This window comes from Plasmodium coatneyi, chromosome 14, assembly GCF_001680005.1.
Source record: "Plasmodium coatneyi strain Hackeri chromosome 14, complete sequence".
Lineage (NCBI taxonomy): Eukaryota > Apicomplexa > Aconoidasida > Haemosporida > Plasmodiidae > Plasmodium > Plasmodium coatneyi.
In genome coordinates this window covers 480,964-503,044 of record NC_033569.1, presented here as the reverse complement: position 1 = coordinate 503,044, position 22,081 = coordinate 480,964, and the positions used below count along the sequence as shown (strand labels likewise).

At 41.8% G+C, this 22,081-nt stretch overlaps 5 protein-coding genes across 5 annotated transcripts; 2 read left to right on the top strand and 3 right to left on the bottom strand.

Annotated features, from left to right (window-relative positions):
- Window positions 1-569: 569 nt before the first annotated feature.
- Window positions 570-1,856, top strand: PCOAH_00052410 (Ubiquitin-conjugating enzyme; the record flags this gene model as incomplete). Its single annotated transcript, XM_020062021.1, has 1 exon — window positions 570-1,856. The coding sequence occupies one exon, from the start codon at window positions 570-572 to the stop codon at window positions 1,854-1,856; it is 1,287 nt and encodes a 428-aa protein (XP_019917502.1).
- Window positions 1,857-2,498: 642 nt separating this feature from the next.
- PCOAH_00052400 (Uncharacterized protein) lies at window positions 2,499-4,152 on the bottom strand (the record flags this gene model as incomplete). Its single annotated transcript, XM_020062020.1, has 4 exons — window positions 2,499-2,536; window positions 2,673-2,723; window positions 2,944-3,015; window positions 3,180-4,152. 4 exons carry the CDS (start codon window positions 4,150-4,152, stop codon window positions 2,499-2,501), a joined length of 1,134 nt encoding a protein of 377 aa, XP_019917618.1.
- A 1,889-nt stretch (window positions 4,153-6,041) lies between these two features.
- Window positions 6,042-12,003, bottom strand: PCOAH_00052390 (Uncharacterized protein; the record flags this gene model as incomplete). The annotated part of the gene is made up of 6 exons (XM_020062019.1): window positions 6,042-6,307; window positions 6,502-6,570; window positions 6,675-8,139; window positions 8,271-10,442; window positions 10,554-11,498; window positions 11,620-12,003. 6 exons carry the CDS (start codon window positions 12,001-12,003, stop codon window positions 6,042-6,044), a joined length of 5,301 nt encoding a protein of 1,766 aa, XP_019917711.1.
- Window positions 12,004-13,286: 1,283 nt separating this feature from the next.
- Window positions 13,287-16,056, bottom strand: PCOAH_00052380 (Glucose inhibited division protein A-like protein; the record flags this gene model as incomplete). Its single annotated transcript, XM_020062018.1, has 3 exons — window positions 13,287-13,446; window positions 13,554-15,755; window positions 15,914-16,056. 3 exons carry the CDS (start codon window positions 16,054-16,056, stop codon window positions 13,287-13,289), a joined length of 2,505 nt encoding a protein of 834 aa, XP_019917591.1.
- A 1,267-nt stretch (window positions 16,057-17,323) lies between these two features.
- PCOAH_00052370 (Uncharacterized protein) lies at window positions 17,324-21,752 on the top strand (the record flags this gene model as incomplete). The annotated part of the gene is made up of 5 exons (XM_020062017.1): window positions 17,324-20,525; window positions 20,651-20,761; window positions 20,941-21,126; window positions 21,315-21,484; window positions 21,636-21,752. 5 exons carry the CDS (start codon window positions 17,324-17,326, stop codon window positions 21,750-21,752), a joined length of 3,786 nt encoding a protein of 1,261 aa, XP_019917678.1.
- Between the last annotated feature and the right edge of the window lie 329 nt (window positions 21,753-22,081).

Genomic DNA, 22,081 nt, shown 5'->3' with positions numbered 1-22,081 from the left:
GTATTTCCGGCAAAGTATGTATGTATGTAAGTATGGATGGATGGATGGATAAAAAAAAAAAAAAAAAAAAAAAAATTCGCCTGAAAAGATTGGCCACGCTTTTGTTAACTTTTCTGTGCCATGCGGAGTGTACTTCCATTTGTGCAACAATTTTTTAGCGGTCCATTTGGTTGACCCCTTCCGAGCGTGGAGACAACTTTTGCGAGGCGTGACCCGTCCACTCTAGCGCGCATCAATTATACTACGTTTGAAATTTTCTCTTCATATGTCCAAAAAAGAGTGGAAAGGAACTCCGCAAAGAGGTGATTATTTATGAGGGGTAGGAGTTTTTTTTTTTTTTTTTTTTAATAACTTATTACTCCTCCCCCGAATGCGTTACGCACAGGTGTTGCAAACAATTGCATTGAAATTTTTGAAAAAAAAAAAAAATACACACATGGGTGTATCTTTTTATGTCAGCAGGTGTGTATATGTACATATATAAACAATCGCGTGTGAACTTTTTCCCGTCTGACGTCCTGCCGTTCGCACAGTAGTCACGGAAGGGGAGTTACGCAAAGTGGGGGACCATGTGGTACGACAATGAACGGGTCCCAGAGGAAGAGGGGGTGAGTAAGCTACTCGTTGGAAAAACGTTCGCCTACTTTCCCAAATGTCCAGACGATGAAGGTCGTCATGTGCAGGGGGAGGGCGATATTCCCCATGGGGGGAATCCCAACCAAGTGGACAATATGGAAACCATGGATCATATGAACAGTGCAGGGAATGAGGGCATCACAGATAATACGATAGAAGACGTGGAGGACACGCATAGGGGGGATGACCCAGTTAATGAATCCAATGGGGACAGCATGCACAACATTGACGCAGTGGACAGCGTATTCTTCAAACAAAAGGAGTACGTATTAATCCAGCAGAGACTGGGGAGGACTATTATCCCCCTAAACCCAGAGCTACTGGCACAGTCTACAATGGAACAGGAAATCATAGATGGATACCTAAGCGAGATTCATAAAAATGTCGGTAAGTGTTCTATCCTAACAGAGTATTCCTTTCTAATGCAAGAAATGCCAAGGGGAATTTACTGCCTTCCACAGGAGGATAATTTACTAGTATGGGATGTATTCATAGTTTTGTATAGCACTGTTTATAAGAGTGGAAAATTTAAGGCGCAAATCAGGTTGGGAGAAAATTACCCACATACAATTCCTGAGGTATTTTTTTTATCCCCCGTTTTTCATCCTTTAATAAATTTTCAAACGGGAAAATTAAATTTAGGCAAACATTTAAATGAGTGGACTCCAAAAAGTCATTACATGTCGTTAATATTTCTCTACATGAGAAATATTTTTTATTTAAAGGATGAATACAGCAAGGAAAACATCGAAAATGAGGAGGCCTATTTTTTACTCAACAATGACAGGGAGTTGTTTCTTCGGAAGGTTCAGGACTGTGTGCAGAAGTCCAATGAGCAGCTGTACCAGCAGCTAGACAACTACATGTTTAACTTTTCCGATGAGATGGCTAGCCGGGAAATTTCCAACATGATGGAGCAGGTGAAGGACGACTCCCTGTGCAACAGGAAAGCGGAGGCGTTCATACACTGGCTTGTCAACGACTACGCCGGGGGAACAAGTGAAAATCCACCAAGTGAAGATGTGATAAGTGAGAATCCACGAAGTGAAGAGATACTTAGTGAGGACCCTCCCAGCGACGGGGAGGAAGAGGGGGGTGAACCCCCGAACGAAGTGACCCCCCATTGTGACAACGCTAAGCGCGAACACGAGAATGACGACGCAACATCCGTGGACGCTACCCCCGTTGAGCACCTCCGGAGGGACAGAAAGAAGAGGTAACACATGCAGTAGCGTTGCACACTTGGGTGGTTAAAAGGAAAAGAGGTCTACTGGGAAAATGAAATAAAAAAGTAAAAAAACATCGTCATGCATTGCACGCTTGAATCAGCCAACAAATAATCAGTCAACAAATGCACATTTTTAAGGCAACTGAGGGATGCCTACTCGTGGATCTATCACAAGACAAAAAAAAAAGACAGACGAATAACCTGCGTTACAGACACTTTGAGTAAAAAAAATTAATTTTTTTTTTTTTTTTTTTTGTCCCATTCAAATTTGATATTTACTTTAAAATAATTTTTTTGAAGAATTTTATTGCTAACTTTTAAAGACAAAATTATTTTTAATTACAACTCGCCTTGTCGCGGTTGTTAAAGCGGTGGCTTTGAAAGAGAGGGGAGTAAAATTTCCCCACTAAAGGGGCGTTACGATGGGCCATACCAGCATGGGTATATATGTAAGTGAATATGTAATCGTTTATAGCGCCTTCTTCGCGGCCTCAAACGATGCAGTTACGCGCGATGCGGTTATTATGATCATAGAAATTTAAAAAGGGACTTCCTTAATTGAGGGTTCATTGCAGTTTGGCCCTTCCAATTAGTATGCAGGAGCGGGTTGACGTACTTTCGGGGGGTGTCCAAATCAGATGTTTGGTTGCCACAGAGCAACGTTCAAGCAGCCTGCCAAAAAAAAAGAGGAAAATCAGAATGGTCATTATAATGTTGTGTTAGAGGGGGGTCGTGCACTCGGAGGATGATCCGTAAGGATCTGCTAAGGCATATACACAGGTTCGTCTGTGCAGTTAGGCGTTCTTACTTGAGGCCAAGACGGCGCACTTGGGGTTGAAGGTCACATTATACGGGGGGCCTAAAGGGGGAGGCGTTATTAGTTCGATAATTGTGTCATTTCGAAAAGGGAGAGGGTAGAAGAGGCATGACGCTACGATATCCCTGTTGCTAGTCTTATTCTTTTTATTAAAGGCATTCCTCTGCATTAAGGCCTACTCCTCGGGATCGAATAGAAAATGTCATACGAAGACGGAGGGGGGAGAGAGCATTGGGGAAAAAAATGCACACTTTTGGCTTACCCTCATGTCCATACAGAGTCGTCACGTAGTTTCCATTTTCATTCCAAATGTGAATTCCGCTGTCAGTCCAGCCTGAATGAACAGGGTGAAGGGGAGTGTGTTTGGAAGGGGAAAACGGGAAGTCGGAGAAATACACCACGTTTAAGCAGGCGAGAACGTGCGGGAACACACACAACGGTAATTTCCCAAATGTGCTTGTCTGTGCATATGCTACTGGCCGAATGATCCTGCCTTACCGCTCATAACGTACTGCCCGTCGGGCGTTACAGTTGGGAGGAACAAACTGCTGCACGAATTTTCCGAGGGCGCCTCCAAACCACTACTACCAGTAGCACGCAATTGGTCACACACATTCACACTCGAATTCGAAGAAATTTTTTTTTTTTTTTTTGTGTGCAAATGGCTAGCTGGAGAATAAAAAGAGCTGAACTGTTCAGGTGATTTTTGAGGATATTTATAAGAACATAAAAAATTGCCATTGATGGAGTCAATTTTGAAATGGTTATTTTGATTAGTCGAAACGATTATAGCTTTATTATTTGGAGTGAATAAAAGGTTTACAACAAATTCGTCTTTTCCCATGTTGTCTTTTAAGTTGCAAATGTGGTATTCCCCACGATCAAGCATTAATAGGTCATAATAGTGAATTTCTTTCTTCCCATAGGAGGCAATAAATATATTTCCTTCTTGATCAAAGGAGGAGACGGGTCTTACAAAATCGGACTTATATAAAATTAAAGGAGAGTCACAATTAAAATAGTATAATTTTACGTGTCCATCGTCCGAATTTATTAACATTAACTTTTTGTTTTCACTTATATTGATGCCATTGTATTCACAAATGTTTCCTATCTGTGGGAGGGACTTTATATATTTATTTTCTTTAATGTCCCAAAATCTCAGGAACTGTTTGTGCTCCGAATTGTTCGATTTCGTTGAGCAGACAATAACTTCATTTGTGCTATTTAAAAAACGCACAACGTCCACACCACAATTTTTACTATGTAGCGACTTCACGTTATTCCCTTTTAGTAAGCTATACAACGTTATTGAGTCATTCTGATTGGACGTTAACAACAGATTTCCATCGTAACTCCATGACATGTTCTTCGTCAGTGCTTGCTTATACTTGAACGCCCTCAGCACTTGAAAACTCTTCACGGCCTCATCCGTTAATTTTATTTTTTTCTGCGCCACTGGGTTCATCATTTGGCCCTCACGCGTTATACTAGCCGCGTCGTTGGAGCTTCGTTGCCACTTCTTCTATCTCTGTTTCTTTCCTTTCCCCTGGGGGGTATCTCTTCCTTCTGATGCCTCTTCTGGGCAAAAGGGGGGGATTCCTCCAATGCCGACTCCCTGCTTACTTATTAACAAACCAGTGGCTCCTGTTCCTTGTCATTCGACTTGCTACGATTTCACGGCGTAGCGGCCACACGCGCTAGGTCGCTAAGAATGTGCTCTTATTTCCCATTTTATTTATTTATTTTTTTTTTTTTCCCTTTCAATTTAAAAATTTAGCCGTGTTTCGAAGGGATTATTTGCATTTTTTGCACCTTGGAAATTTCGAGCCAGGATTATGTACTCATTTGAACCTCCTTGGACTGCCGACGATTCGGCTCGTATAGACCTTCAGCTAACTCATGCTGCATGTATGTAATAATCGGTTTTTCGATTTGTTCGGATCAGGTTTATCCGTGCATACTGTGCCATGATTTATTTTTACGTTGTTGCCTGCCCCAAATGGGACTTTTCCATCCCGCCGAGAGTCTCCCCAGCTGAACGATTATATTGTTGCCGCTTCGGATGGCCCTTTTTCATTTGTCCCCCAATTAGCCTCCTCCTCCAGCTACTGCAGGGATGTTCAACACTGTACAACCCTTCACCTATTGGTGCTTTTGCGAGTATGGAAAAGTCATCTATAAAAGGCAATGCAAAGGGGATGTTGCCCCCCTTTTGTTGCACCTTTTTTACTGCAAAACAGTGATGAACAAACTGTACCACCGGTTAAACGGTTCTAAAGTATTTTTACGACAAGTTCAATCGCCTATCGCGAATGATCATTTGGGGATGCATCTCCCATAGGAGGAAGGTAAAAGGGCGACTCGTAAATAACCAATGGTGGTCCAACGAGCAACACTCATGAGAGAACAAGAGAAAAAAAAAAAGTGTCCACTCTGTTTTTCACTCCAGTTTCTTCGAACAGTTCACATTTTACAAAATTGTAAAAAAAAAAAAAATTGCCTAATTTTTGTGAGCATACGCACAACAAACAGTGCGTGAAAAATCGCTCGCTTAAATTCCCCCAGTAGACAGACCTAATATTTTTAAAATGGGCAGACGGCCCCACGGGTGAAAAAACAGGCATTTAAAAATTAGAGCATCTGCAAAGGTGGAGGGGGGAAGTTTACAACATGAAGCACACACAAAAAAAAGAGAAACAAAAGAAGAATCAAAAAAGGAAACAAAAAAAGCAACAAAAAACAAGGGAAAAAAATTAAAAAGAGGCTTCTTCACACTGAAAACATATTCCAGTCATAACTGTGTAATCGGAAAAGAAAAAAAAATTATACGAAAAAAAAAAAGTACCCTTTTGTGAAAGTCACCAAGGGGAAAAATGACTAAGCATTTGTTAATTACGCTCATCCGTGGCCAAAATAAAAAAAATAAAAAAAAAAATAAAGTGAAAAAAAAATGAAAAAAACGAAAACAAAAAGTCAAAGTAAAAGCAACGAAGAGATAACACAAGTTAGGGTGAATTTAAAAAGAGTTGGAGAAAATAAACGTATGGTGAATTCCCACTTGCGAATTTAAAAAGGTAAGAAGAAAGTAGACGTCCATGCGGATTATGATGTATCCACGCTGAACCGAATGGGCCTGGAGTCAAAACGGAAGACACCTCTCATGGTGAAACAGCTATTCCACCATCCGGTAAAAATAAAATAACTTGGGTTTACAAAACAATGTTTCTATAACATGTCTGCCTTCAAAATGGGACCCCCGTGGTGGAACAACCAGGTTGATATCATGCCCAACCATTGTCCCTGCGCTGTGCTTGTATGCACTGTTACACATATAACTGGCAACTGCCTCTGCCTAGGTTATCCCTTTCTTTTCACGAGCACAATTTTTTTCTTAGCCTTGCCAGATGGGGGGTCAGCAAACCCTTTAAATAAATCACTCTTCTTCATTTCCGTGTATGTCATTTCGTTCATACTTTTCCCATAGTGAGGCTTGTCATAATTATAATTTTTCTTTCCGGCTTCTCTGTTTTGGGTTTTCCCGTATAGGTACCTGGCGATGTTGGGGTTATCATCCATTTGGTTCTTCACCTCATCCATGTCTTTCGAGAGGTTGGACGTGGAGGCTGCGGGGGGAGGGAAGGACATCAATTGTGTTGTGTAAGTTAGCGTGTGCTTATTCATACTGGCTCATTCCTTCGTGTTATGTTTGTTCACCACAGGGGGGTAACTCTTTTTCAGTTCCCTATTTATGGCGGTTAAAGGGTGGATTAATTTTGCGAAACACCATACACGTGCATGTAGAATGCGCTCTACTTACCACTATTTTCCTTCCTATTCGTATGCACTCTTATTTTTTTTTTTTTCTTCTCGTTTAAGTCATACAAATCTGAGGGGGAAAAAAAAAAAAAAAAAAGGGGGAGAAACATAATGGGAATACGCACATTTTTACTGAAAGGGAGTGCACACACGTGTGTACCCACAAGGCAGCACACTCGGACAAAAATGTTGCAACAAATGCTGCCACAAATGTTGCCACAAGTGCTGCTACGAATGCGTCACGAGTGCTTGCGTCTGGTTTCCCACTTGATGTCTTCGAATACATCTGGTTTAGGTCCAATTCCTCGTCAAAGCTGCTTAGCTGGCTAAGCTCATTCGTGTCCGAATACTTTTCCTGCATGGCGGGCTGTGCTTCCCCGTTGTTCCCAGTTTTTCTACCAATATCTCTGTCCATTTCTCTTTCCATCTCCCGCTCTCGTTCTCTCTCCTTCTGCTCCCGTTCCCTTTCCATCTCTAGCTCCCGCTCTCTTTCCATATCCCATGTCCTCTCCTTTTTTTTCTCCCGATCTGCCTCTTCCTCCACTTCAGCACTGCTCATCCGGTCCAACTTCTTCCTGCGAGTTTCCTCCTTTTTTTTTTTTTTCTTCTTCCGCTCTTCTTCTTTTTTCTTCCTCTCCTCCTCTTTCCTCTTCCTTTCCTCCTCTTTCCACTTTTGCTCCTTCTCCTTCTCCCACTCATTAATTTTCAGCATGTAGGACATCTTCCGTTCTAACTTTTCATTCTCGAAGAGTTCCTTTTCCTTTTCGAGTTTCAGTTTCTCCTCTAGGAGCATTTGTTTCTCTTTCTGGTCCCTTAGCATTTTCTGTTTCTTGAATTCCTCCTTTTCCTTCTCCAGCTTTTCTATGTCTTCTTGCAGTTTTTTTTTTTCCTTCTCAAAGTAGTTGTTCGATTTTATTAGCTTTTCGAATTCTAGTTGGTTTTTATCCCGCTCCGATTTGCTCTCCTTTTCTTTCTTCTTTTCTTTTTTTTTTTTTTTCCTCAATTCCTTTGTGTCTACCCTTTTGTTCATCTTCCAATCAGTCGAATCAGGAGCTTTGATGTCCCCCTTGAAACTCACCACTGGGCCGTCTTTCTCGGGTGCTGCTTCCTCAGTCAGCTGGACATCCTTTCTTTCCTCCTCTTGTGGTCGACACACATCTGCCTCAGGCTCATTTTCATTTTTGGTGGAATCCCCTTCATTCACGTGAGTTAAACTTTCGTGTGGCTTTTCCATGGGGGCATCCTCACGAGAGTTCTTTTCCTCATTTTTGCGTCTCCCTTCTTTGTTCATTGCGAGCAACATATTGACTAAGTTAACGGACTTTTTTAGCTTCTTCTTTTTCGAACCTCTTCCTGTGTTCTGTATGGATTCTACTTGCGCCGTTTCGTCATTGGGGTGGGTTTCCATGAGGCCCAGATATAGTTCATCCGCCTGATCGTTTTCCTGTGAAGGCGGCTCCTGATTTGTTGAGGCAAATTTTACGTCCGTCTCTCCATAGGTGTCCTCCTTTAGTGTCTCATCCAGGTTGTGTTCTGCTGACGCATCTACATCTAACTCGTCGACCCCCACCACGTCAGCATCTTCGGGGGATTCCTTCGGTTTTTTTTTGGCATTCTTGATTTCCGCTATTCTTTGTGCCTACGAAGGTTGGGGGAGAGTAAGGGGGTAGATTAAGTCATTTTTGCAATCGCATGTGTGTTACATGCACAAGTGGGAAACAATCCTTTAGGTGGGTAAAAAAAAAAAAAAAAACACCCCATTGTGCTCACCTTCTCCTTGACGATCTCCATTTTGCGGAGCTCCCTCTGCGTTATCTTCACACACGTGATGATGTAGATGTAAGCAGAAATGAAGTCCCCTGGGAGGCTATACAAGCAGACAGCTAGCGAAAGACACAGGGATCTATCCCTGGATTCTAAAATAGCAAGTGTGCTAATAAGTTTATCCGAAATGAACTTAGATTTGCACGTGTTAAAATGGTAGGGGAATCCGAGTAGTCTATGACTCTGTGGGACTTTATAGTATAGTGCCTTCTTCCAGTCTTCAATTTTTAGTTTGGCTAGCAGTGCGTCTTCCTTCCGTGACGTGTTCAATTGGTGCAGTAACTCCAACCCGACTTGCAAAAACAGTTCTAAAGTTTCATCTCGGTTCCACCTAGTGGACAAGTTCCGAGAAGCTCTATAAATATTTATATTTTTTTCAATGCTACCCCTAAGTTCTTTAGCTAGTCTATCCAATTCCATGTCTTCAATTTTGTGAGAATAATTCTTTATGGTGAAGCAGGGCTGGATGCTGTAATCGATGGAAGAGAAGGGAAACCACAAGTCCACCTTCCAGTAGTCGTACCAAATGTTTAAAGGGTTAGGATCCTGCAGATTTAGAAAAATATTTTTATTGTTAAAAATTAGATCAATGGTTTTGTATGGAATAGATGGTCCCCCGGTGGGAATATCAGTTACTCTGTTGTTGAAGAGCTCCTTAATTTGCTTCTTCGTTTCTTCCTTTATTCTGTTAACATCGTTTGTATGCATTCCACTTTTTTGTAAGAAGCCGTGTCGTAAGTGAGACTTATATTTTGACTCACTTAACTTTATTTCCAAACTTTTTAATTTGTTCATATCGCTAAATCTTTTTTTTAATGTGTATACATTTCCTGTAGTTGTTTCCCAAAATTTTATCAATCCATAATTTTTCTCTTCATTATATTCGAAGGTGCATACCCATGCATGTTTCTGGTTATCCCACAGGGTTCCAAAGCAGACAAAGGATATGACGGGGATGCCTAGAAATAGACTACACAGTAGTAGACTATGGTCTAGGGCATTTCCCCCTTTTAGCTGTAGTGTAAAATCTGGTGTAAAAGCTATATTATCCTTTTTATGGATAAAAGGTATACATCTGACGTAGTGAAAAATAGCGTTTGTGGACTCTGCCCCATAGGGCGATTTCACACTTGTAATTAGGGTTGGCAGGAAATGACTTTCCTTTCTTTGGTTTAACAATTCGTAATTAAAAAAACGCTTCGTCTTATATATGTCGGTACATCCTTCTGGAATTCCCCTAATCGTTTTAAGTACCTGAAAGTAGAGTGCTTTCAGTTTATCGTACTTTTCTGCCAACCGTCTGGGGAAATTTTTTGTCGTATTGAAAACAGGTGGCGCCACGACAGGGCCACGATCACGCTCATGTTCGTCGTTGCTTAACATATCTGGATATGTCCACACGCTAAAATGTATGTTTGAAATTCTCTGATCATCATGAAGGAAGAGTAATTTTTTACACCCTCTGTAGACCACTGTGTCGTATGGCGTCTTCACATTAGTCTCCAAATCGATGTGTTCGAGTCTGCTTTTCTTCCTTTTAGCATTTTTTTCGTTGAAAAATATTTCGTATGGTGTTATGGATACCCCTCCTACGTAAACAATGTCGTCTGCTTTTCCCCAAACGTCAATATATATACGTCCCTTTTTGCTAAAATTTTGGTAATTCACTTGATTCTTATGATTGAAGCGTAGTGGGATGGCTACTTGGCTGTCATAATTAGGTGACAAGGTTTTCTTTACGGTTCTTGTTCTCCTACTCGTTTCGTCGAAGGAGACTTCCACGTAGGTATCCAATTCTTTTACATTGTCGACTGTTACTATTTGATCTATGTTAAATATGTGGACTATTAGATAAGCGTAGCGACAATCCAGGTGGTAGATGTCTCCTGTTTGTCTGTACCGAGGAACCCTTGCTATGATTACTTTTCCATCTACCGTGCCGAATTTCCACTCCTCCAATTTGCTCTCCCAATCTTCATACTTTGCTTCTTCAATCAACCAGGGGGGTGCCTCCAGCTGGTGAGCGACGTATGGATAATCCACCACTCCTTTGAGGGGAATTTGACAGGTTCCGATTTCTCTAGTACTCTTCGGTGCGGACATGTCCTCGACTTTAATCTGAGGGGGGGTATAAAAGGGAGGTGTCACAAATTATATTGGGTGTCCCCCGTTGGAAACACAATCGATCATATTTTCATTGCACTCCCTGTTTATCCACGCGATACTCACATTCAAGTAGGACATGTCGATATCCCGAAGGGTACCCCGGAAGTACATCTCTCCTAGGTTCTCCCAGATGGGGAAACAAATGGCCTTCTGCTCCATGGAGACCAAATTCAGTCCTTCATGTCCCTTGGGCGTGTGCGTCAAGGTTATAGTAACTCTAGGATTTGGAAGCTGCACATTATTCACATTTTTGTAGGAGACTTGTTCATTCTCTTCCGCATATTGCATCAAACTTAAATTCCGGAAGAATAATTTTTCTAAATTTCTTGCCAAACGGTCGTCCTTATATTTGGCACCCGTGTTGTTCTGTTGATTGTTCTTATTGTTTCGTTCTGAGTTTTCCGACATGGCACTATTGAAAGAGGAATTCATGTCGATCCCATAATCTGTGTCTTTATTTTCGATTTTTTTTTTTTTTTTTTTATTTAACTTTTTCACTTTTACACAGGTTCCTCCTTTAGGGAAGAAATTACAGCGTCCACTTTTGTTAAACCGTTTCCCCAGTTTATCTGGATCGTCCTCCACGTACTTTAAGCTCTTAGCTTGTATATACGTGTAGGACAGCAAATCACTAAATGACCAGTTCAGAAATGATAACTCAAAATCGTACAACTCCTGGAAGTAGAGTTGGAAGAAAAGGCGACAACGCTTCACTCGAGTATCCTTCATATATTTGTACAAAGTCGTTTCGTTGTAAATCTGTCCTACTGCAAATGAGAGGAGGGGCTCTTCGTATATTCCTTCCAGTTTATTTAATGTGAGTTGTTTATATTCCCACACCTTTATTCTTAGCTTTTCATTTTCCAGGTCTAGGTACGATCCTCTATATTCAAACACGCTCCTAAAATTCATGTTTTTTTTTTGCTCCGCGGCAACGTTGGACACCACGTGGGTCCGCAGGAGATTTTTCGTCTTTCCCTTTGCGTAGATTTTCATGCTAGAACCTCGCTGCGTAAGGAACGGGGGGTAGAAATGGGAAGAGCAATAGGAAGAGGAATGTGCAAGGGCGCAAAAAGGGGTTGTTCCTCCTACTTAACACGCACATAGTAACACATTCCATGTAGCACACCTGTATGCGGCACTCCTCCCGGTTTCCCCCAAAGTCAAAATCGACAAACGCATTAAAATCACTGTTCATATAATTCTGAATTTGTAAATCCCACAGAATAACTTTCCACCTTCGGGGGTACCCCCAATGTTTTTTCAAGTCTTCCGTATCTCCTCTTTCTTCCTGGGGAGCTTTTAACACCTTCAGGAATTCCTCATATGTGTACTGTGGTGCACCTAGCATTTCATCGAAGAAGGCCTTATCCTCTGCTCCTTCTAAGGAGGGATCCCCCGGTACTGGCACGCTCGCCTCTGGGTTTTCGTTTGCCTCCGTTTTCTTCGCTTCATCCTTTTCCCCACCGCTGTTGTTTAGGTTTACAATGTTTTTGAACTTATCGAGCATCATATTGAGCGGCTAATTCATTGCTTGGGTGTATGTTTGGTTTATGGCCCGTTGTGTAACGGGTGGGGATCCCTTCACTTCTCCTGCACCCGTCTTTCTTTTTCCTACCTCACGTGAAAAGGTAATGCTACCCTCCCAACAGAATGAGTGGCAATATAATGAGGGCCCATGTAATGCACGCCGATAGAATTACTCACGTGTGCTTCTACACGCATTTAATGGCGCATTTTTAGTTCAAAAATAATTTGCCCCTTTTTATTTTCATCCCGTCACTATGGGCTGTTGTTGTAATGGGGCAGCTTGTCTGGGGTGGGAAAATAAGGAAAAGTATTTTTTTTTTTTTTTCCTGCATTTCTCCCCTCTGCGGCTTATACCCCTGCAGATTATCCCCCCCTTTTGATAAAGGATGATAAGCGCATACACAATGGTGTAGTAAAATCAAATATTTACAGGTGACACATTTTTTTTATACATTGGTGAATTGTGCAAATGGGGGAGGGGGGGAAGTGCTTACGAAGTTCGCATTTGCAAAGTTGGGTAACGGCTGAGTTAGGTATCAATTTTCCCGTTGTGCAGTCGGCACGACTAGCATGCAGAGGTAACGTGATGATGCAGTAGTTATGTAGTGATTGCTCTGCAGGTGGAAAATTTGCCCCTCCCTCCCTTCTGATTCGAAGGGAGACTAAAAGGGCGGTTTAGAGGCGACCTGGGGCAGGGGAAAGGCGCACAAAATTAGTACGCTCGCAGGTGGAAGGAGGAAAGCCGCAAAAAGGGTGATACGGATACACACACCTGAACGGACGGGGGAGGGGTGCATAATGTGCAATGGGTAATGTGTATGTCCCTACGCGCCCATGTTCCAGGAATTAATGCAATCGCACAAAAGATACACACGTTCACGCGTGTGTTGATTCGCTATATACATTTTGGAACTTAATAAAAGTGTAACTTTTTCCTTTTTTTAATAATGTTTGTGATGTTATTATGCACCAATGGAGGGCGGAAAAAAAAAATCAGCCCCGTATAAGGATTAAGGCAAAATAAGGATGAAAAAAAGTATTCGACACGCATGCAACGCATGCGGCAGGTGGGTTAGTGGAAATGTCCCCGAGGGTGACCACATATTAGGAGGGAAAAATGGCACACATGGTACCATAAGGCTAAATCACGAAACAAATATTGCACAAAAAAAAAAAAAACAAATGACACTGGATGTGACGCAAACAGTGGGGGCTTGCACAAACGACTAGAGGGAACAACAGACGGCATGGCTTAGAACGGGCAAGCTATCTTTTAACCCTATTTTTGTCGCCTTTTATGTAGTAGTACAAATAATAAATGGCGCTCATGGTGACGCCTTCAATTCGGTTGGCATCGTGCAAAGTGCGCGGTCTGAATTTGTTCAGTTTTTCAATTTCTTCGTTGGACAAGTAGGGGAAGTTCAACCTACGGGAGGATTAGCGGGGAGAGTATCGTGATAGGTACAAGGTGCATTTGCGGTGGTGGTATAGCCATAGGTACACGAACCGATTCAGCCGTGAAAGGGGCCTTACCTGTCGTAGGTGACATCAGACGGGATGGCCAAGTCAAAGCTGTCCCTAATTTTGTCTACCTCTCTGATCTGTTTAATCAAGTAGGGAGAGTATTTAACCTCCGCACAGGCAGTTTCGAGGGTGGCACAGTTCAGAAGAAGGTCATTATATTCGTCAAGTGACAACCCGCAGTGCTGCATTTTTTCCATATAAATGGAAAGATTATTTTGTTCAGGTAAAAATGAGCTCTTTACTTCATTCCAGTTGTGCACCTCCTGTAGTTTGCTCAGCAAAATATGAAGAGGGTATTCAACTCCACTTCTGAAAATTGTATACAATGTGTTTATGCTTCCTTTGCGAGAGGTGAATTCGAGGTGGACGTTGTTTTTACCGTCCTGTTGGAATGCTTCAACGGAATTCTTTACAAATAAATGCTCTGCGTCTTTACCATATGTGTCAGTTGGGGGTGTTTTTTCCCCTTCGTGGGAACCACTCAGTTGCAGCTTCTTAAAGAGACAAATGAGTCTATTGACGGAGGAATATTTCTGCCTTAGTATATACATCCTTTCGTTGGATACTATTCCCAACTTATACGCCATGGGGGTAAGTCTCATGTCACAGTTGTCCGGTCTGAGGTAGAGTCTATACTCCGCCCTGGAAGTAAACATTCTATAGGGCTCCGTTATGCCTTTATTTATCAAATCGTGAATAAGAACCCCTATATAGCTTTCACTTCTTTTCAAAACGAACTGCTCCTTTGTCTGTTCATCAGCACTATGGGCACCTATTGCTGCATTAATCCCTGCAACAATTCCTTGGCAGGCTGCCTCCTCATATCCGGTTGTGCCGCAAATCTGTCCAGCAAGGAAGAGACCCTTTATGTTCTTCGTCTCTAAGGTATAATTCAGACACTTAGGGTTCACGTAATAATATTCCACGTCATAGGCAGGGAAAACAATTTTTGCATTTTCTAACCCTCTTATGGAATGTACGATCTCCTTCTGTATGTTTAAGGGGAAGGCGGAACTTAATCCGTTTGGGTAGATGAGCACGTCGTGAAATCCTTCGGGCTCTAACCAAATTATGTGTTTATTCTTCTCGGCAAATTTTGTGACCTTCTTTGCTATCGAGGGACAGTATCTGGGTCCATTCCCCAGCTTATCATAACAGTCGAAATCGGGTAGCTCGTTCAAATGGGTTCTAACCAAATCGTGGGTTCTTTCATTCGTGTACGTTTTGTAGCAGGGTAATGTTTTGTTCCTGTTAACTTTGTTGCTATTTAAAAAGGAGAAATAAAATGGGTTTTCTTTCTCACTATCTTCCCTTTCGAGGGAGGCAAAGTCAATGCTGCTAATGTGTAACCTCGGAGGCGTTCCCGTTTTCATCCTCTTAATCTCAAACTGGTTCTCCCTCAATTGGTTCGAAATGCTTTGCGTGGACGATTCCACTAGTTGGTCAAAAATGGCGCCGTTATGTTTTTCCAGATTGTCATGATTCGTGTAGGTTATTCCGTCGCTAGGTGGGGGGTTCACCCCATTGGAGTCTTCCCCCCTGGGGGACTTTTCCCCACTTTGTGTCCCCCCTTTCCAGAGCACCCCCCTGGACATCCGTTTGATCCTCCCCCCAAGGTACTTGTCCTTCCCTATGTGACAAACACCACCCAGAAACGTCCCCGTGGTGAGGACTACACTGTTGGCGTAAAATTCACACGCGCATTTATTTTTCACTCCATAAACGCGTCTTCCACTTTGGGGGGAACCATTTCCGCACTTTTCAATTAACAGGGACTGCACTGTACTCTCTAGGATGTGCAAATTTTTCGTGCCCAGCATATGCTCTTTCATGTGATAGTTGTATAAATCTCTATCCGCTTGTGCTCTATGTCCTCTAACAGCCAGACCTTTCCTCACATTTAATATTTTAAAATGTATGCCACTTTTATCTATGACTTTCCCCATGAGTCCACCTAACGCATCGATTTCTTTCACCAGAATACCTTTGCCAATTCCTCCTATGGATGGGTTGCAGGACATTTCGCCGATGCTATCCTTACACTGAGTTATGATCAACGTTTTCGCTCTCATTTTTGCACTTATGTGGCTGGCCTCACAGCCGCTGTGTCCCCCACCTATGACTATAACGTCATAGTTCTTGTCTAACTCTTTGCAATTACATTTTTCGCTGAGCACGTTTACGCGGGGGCCACTTCGGGGGGGAGTCGGCCTACAGAGGGGGGGAAAAAACAGTCATAACAACGTTAATGTGGGGGAAACGTGGAAAAAAAGAAAAAGACGCTTCAATCGGAGCGTGTTGATTGGTATGCTACCCCATGTTGGGTGGTGGTGCATGACCGTTCCGCTATTTTGCCAATTTTGCATTACTTCCGAGCGTGGGGCCATCCCAGGAAGAGCCGTCTTTCATCCAAGCGGTATGTTCTACAGGGTGTGGTGAGCTGAACAGCGACTAGAATAACAACATAGCACACCGTTCGTATGGCACCTAAAGGGGATGAGTTCTTGGACATTTCAAGGGGCGTAGAAATCTCACTCGGTGGGACACGGACATTTATTTACAAATTGGGATGTGTTCATAACGGGGTGTAAAAAGAAGGGAGAGCCATTTTGGAGGTTCCTCCTTGAAGCGCCATTTTAAATTGCCTCCATTTGGTTCATATTTACGTTATTAGGTGGGTAAGATATGGGCGTAGTGGGGGGTAATGTTAAAGGGTGGCCAAACTGTATACACTACGCGAAGGGGCGGATGAGGAATTCCTTATTGAAATGAAAAAAAAATAGAACTTCAAAGATAATAGAATCCACGTGGGTGCTAATAATATGATTTGCTCGGTACGAGGTCGCCAACTTTCGCGCCTTCCTGGGGAGGGAGTCAGATTTAAGCAAACACAGAGGAGTAGCAGGGTGGAACAAACGGAATAGGATGGCCGCTGCTTTTTTTGCGGTATGCACAAATTGGGGAAGCGGGGAACTAGCATACGCCACGGTGAACTATAGCAGAGTGCCTTTTCACTTGAAGGAGAAAAAAAAAAAAAAAAAAAGAGAAACGGCACATATGTAGCTAAAAAATTGCTTGTAAAAATTGTGATACCTTTTAAGGAGTTGTTAATTTTTGCGAAATATAGAAATTGTTAATTTATAGCAAAATTTTGAAAAAAAAAAAAAAAAAAAAAGAGAGGACCTTTTACATTATTTGTATGGTAGGTCCCCTTGTTCTTTGCCCTGCCGATGCAGATGCTTATGTTCGTTCACTCGGTTTAATACCGGGATGTTAAGAATTCAAGTTTCTGTTTGGAGCGGCGCCATGTATCTACGGTGTTGACGTGGAGGTACCTCACGCGCGTCCATCTACACATGCGTACGTTTAGTTATACGTTTGGGAAACCAGTTCTATACGGGTACACGGAGAGTGGCGCTTTCATAATGCTTGCCTTTCCTTCGACAGAAAGGAACCCCTTTACTGACAACCAACTAATTTAGCCAAGTCGCACGAGGGGTAGTAGTTCACATATAACTCTACATTTTTGTAAATCATTTTTTCGAACCAAAGTGAGTGTGAGTAGGCCTTTGGGCAGTCTTCAGCACAATTGGGGTGTTTGCCTGTGGGGAGGTAAAATATTGCCGTGTCGTTTGTAGTGACAGAGCGTATACCATTTGTACCCCAAGGTGGCCCCACCTGGAGCGAGACAGTCTAGGTAAGAAGCCTAACGAAACGGCAACCACGTAAAACCCTTACGCAGAACAACCCGACGGACTGAATAACTACCGTGAAGCACAATGAAGAAGGAAACACTGGATGATAATAAGCTGACGAACAAGGAGATGAACAACTTCCGGCTGATGACCCAGCTGATAGAACTGAAGAAGCATAAGAAGGCATTCAAAATATGCGAGCAGATACTTAAGAAGTACCCAAAAAATGGCGAAACGCTGGCAGTGAAGGGTTACCTACTAAATCTTATGGATGAAAAAAATAAGGAAGAAGCTTTTAAGCTTATGAAAGAAGGAATAGTGAATAACATATCGAGCAGTTTCTGCTGGTACTTGTATGGATGTCTTTACAAAATATACAAAAATAATGATGAGGCTTTGAAATGTTACCTTAAAGCGGTAAAGCTCAACCGTTATGACTACAAAGCGCTGAAGGAAGCATGTGTCCTTCTGCTATACTTAGGAAAGTATGAACAGTTCAAAGATCTGAGGATAAATGTGTATAATGATACCGTGAAGGGGGTAAGAGATAAGGCCATTTTAATTTTCTCGTTTCATCTGCTTAAGCAGTATGAGAAATGTTCTGTGATAATTAAACAGGTGCAAGATGAGTTGGCCCCCAAGGGAGGTGACTTAACCCCCAGTGAAAGACACGATCTGATAATCTACATGTGTGAAATTTTATTGGAAGGGAAGCTTTACAAAGAGTGCCTAGACTTACTGAAGAAATATGAGGAGGAACTACTAGACAAATTGTGGTACAATAAAATGCTCGGGTTGGTGTACCTATATCAGGAGAATTTTGATGAAGCCAATTTACATTTTAGGAAGGCCTTCGAAATGAATTATGAAAATTTAAATATCCTCCTGTTAATTTTATACACGGAGAGGAGTTATACAATTGATGGAGGGGCAGACGACGCGTCGAAACGGGGAAGAACACTCTCCAGCTTGTTCTTCCTTGATTACAAAAATGAACACAAGATGGATAAACAGGTTAATGTGGATGAAAATGTGAAGGTATTACTACACGAATTCATTTTAGACGTCTACGGATCCAACAGAAATATGAAGTTGCTAGCCAGGAAGGAGAAAAACGTCTTCAATGATTATGTGTGCCATAATTGGGGAATGAAAAAATATGACGTGTACACCCTTTCTGAATTTAACAACTTTGTGAATGTAAATTTGGTGGACAAAAAACATTTTAAAGAAAATCTACATTTGAAAAATATCGATGAATATATCAACTCGATGAAGGAAAGTATCGAAGAAGAAATGAGCAACATCACCAAGGGGGACGACAATATCCACTCGTATAACATTATCCACTGGTCGGAAAAACTCGGGGTGGACTTACAATACTGCTATAAGAAAAAGTTTGAAAAATGCATGAATATGATCCACTTTTTCAAAATAAAAAATCTCACCATAGAGGAGGAAAACTGCTTGGAAAATTATTTTAAAAATATGCAAAAAAAGTATAAGCATTCGAATTTATTAAAAATATTTCCCCTTTATTTTTACAATGAGAAAAAATTTTCCTTCCACGTGGAAAAGTTACTTCGCAGTTTATGCTTCCAGAAGTGCCTAACAATTTTCAGCTACTTTAGGCCTTTCTTCACTTACAAAAATGTAAAAATAATTCTTTTTTTGCTGCACAAATATGTTGAAAATTATGATTGTGCAAGGGATATTCCCCCCTTTGACTGTGGCCCTGATTGTGGCGAGATCGGAGGGTGTGAAGACTGCTTGGGGGGGGACATTGCTAAATCAGGTGAAGAATCTCCCAAAAAGGAAACCCACGGATGGGCCAAAGAGACCCCCGAAAAGAGAGAATTCACGCCTGAGCAGGACAATAAGGAGAATCACCTAAATGGCGAAGCGATAAACGGGCACCTCCCCACCGGTGATGACAAGGTTCACGTAGAAAAAAGGACAAATGATGAAACAGAGGAAACCCCCCAAATGAGCAGCGAAAAAAAACTTGTAGACAACTTCCTAGACGAGACGGAAGAAATGAAAAACATCATTGGAATGGCCACGCCCCTAGGGGGTGGAGAGAAGACCCCAAAAAAAGAACAAAATGGAAAAAAAGGCGAAAGGTCTAGTGGGAAAAAAAACACCGATGAGGGGAATGAAAAAAAAGAAATAAAACTGGACTTAAAGAAAGTCACCTTGACGGAGGAGGAAAGAAAGGAGTACTTCATTTTGTGCATTTACTCCTTCATTAGTCAGTTGTATGACTACATAAACTGCGCGAAGGAATCGTTAACACTTCTGAAGGACAGCTCAAACAAAATCACCTTTAAGAAGAACGAGTCGGTTAAACAAGAACTGGTTTTTATAAAAGGGTTAATTTACAAGCGAAACGGAAATTACCTAGAAGCGTACAGGCAGCTCGAAGAATGTAGATTAGGAAACATTGGGGATAGGCACATCAACACGAAGACAATTAAAGCATGCTTGAAGTGTGGACTGATAAAGGATGCAAAGAAAATGGCCTCCATATTTACGAACCCGTTGGACAATAATTTCATGAAAAACATTAACGAAACGCAGTGCTTCTGGTTGGAGTACAGCATCTCGGAGAGCTACTTCAACAACCACCCGAACATCCACTTGGGGAAGTACCTCAGTTTGGGGCCAGACGCATTGTACGACTTTGGTGGTGTGGAGGAGGGGGAAAACCAACCTGGAGAGGAAAACGTAATGAACGAGCGAAACAAAGCGGAAGAAGCGACAAACGGTCCAAAGAGCAACCCAAGCGGAGAGAAGCCAAAACTGAACCTGCAAAAAAGCATCCTAGTCGATAACGACATGCTAGGGAGAAACGAATTTAGCGACTACAGTAAAGGACTACACTACCTGCACATGGGCCACAAGCAATTCTTAGATATACAGGAAGACCAAATCTGCTTCTACTATTACACCATCAGAAAAATGCTCTACAGATCGTATAGGCATTTGCTTTACCTTACAAGCGAAATATTCTCTTGCAGATTTTATCGTAAATTTGGGAAGGCATTAATTAAGGCGTTACTACACATACACGATTCTGGATTGTTAAAAAAAAATGACCTCAACAAAAAGAGTAAAAAAAAGACAAAGAGTAATGTAGCTAACCAGGATGAAAATGATATTTATGAGCATATAAAAAATGATCCCTTGGAAAATGCCATGATATATATGAAAACATTTCTGTCCCAGCCGAATGTGGATTTGTCTGTGTACAGATTAAAGTTCGATATTGAGAGGAGATCACCTGGTAAGAAGGACCACCATCCGCAGTCACGCATTTAGATGGAGGTGCATTTATATGTATGTGATTTGTTATGAGGAAAAACGTACCATGTGCACATATTGCTAATTTCGCACCCCTTTCTTTCGTAGACAAGGACTACGGACTCATGATGGACACCCTTCTAACGATGAAGTCCATTTTTCCGCATCATAACTACAACTATAAGTTTGGTCCAGCCATTTCGTACTATTTGTGCACAGGTTAGTATATTTCCTATTGGGGGGCTTCTTTTTTTTTTCTGCGTCGTCACAGCGAATGAAATAAAAAAAAAAGGGGAGGGGAAGTGTTTCACCCCAAACTTTATACTTCATCGTTATAGTAGATTTTTCCACTTTAATCTCTTAATAAAAATGTTTTCTTTTTTGTCCCACTTTTGCAGTCCATTTGGATAGTGTAACCGAGGAACAAATAAAAGAGATTACGAGCAAGCTAAATGACCTATTGGGATTGAATCACCCTAAGTACAGTTCTGAGTTGTTGAAAGAAGTTAGGAAACAATATATTGAAGATTTCGTAAAATTTTTTAACGAGCATAAGAAGGGCGACTTGCGTTATTACCAATCAGGTGAGTTGTCATTCTGGTCGTGCGGTTCGATTGGACTAAATAACTTGTGTAGCCCTCTACACATTTCTTTTATCCATTCCTCCTTTTGGGGGGGAAGCTCAGCTTGGTTATCTGCACAGGAGCGGTCCGTGTAAATACACATAACATTCATATGTGTGTACATTTTCCCCCCAATATTTTATTTTTAGCATTGGAAATGTATCTGGATTGTGGAGAAAAGGTAGACGGAAGACTTTTGGAAAAAGCCAACATCGACCCCAAGAAGAATAAACTAACGAGGTGTTTTAAATTTCTCCGATTTTTAATTAAATGGCAAGGGATGCACGCAGAGTTGGCTCCCCTGTTGGACCACTTCAAGGTAACCTCCTTTTTTTTGGCTGCCATTTTGTCGAACTAATGCACTGGGTGCTACACGAAATCAGAGCGCCCTTTTGTGAACCCCTTGTGCGCAAATTTGTGAATCATCTTTTTTTGCCTCTTTTTCCCTTCCACCACCAGACCTGCTGCAGGGAAGCATTCCCCCTTGCAACGGCATTCCAGTGAGCCCGACAAGGAGTAAACAGGAGAAGAACCCGTCGTATGCGGATTTCCGCATTCAACAGACATGGGAAAAACAGTCAATCTGAAAAAATGTTCAATAACAGAAAAAAAAAAAAAAAAAAAAAAAAGGCGGAAAATTTATAGACCTGTGAATTTCCTGCGCATATCGCTTACATTTGTGGCGAAAATTGACATAAGCGCACAGCATTTTCTGGTTAGCCCTACCAGCTTAAAAAAAACGTGTATATATAATCAAGATACGTGATGCGTGGGGGAATGTGTAACGCTCCCACGACACTATGCATATTCCATAGTATAGGCACATATGATGCTTCCCTCTGGTCGTCGCACCTGATGAAGGAGTATTGCCCACCGTATGGTGAACCAAGTGAATGATGGCACCATTTGCCATTCC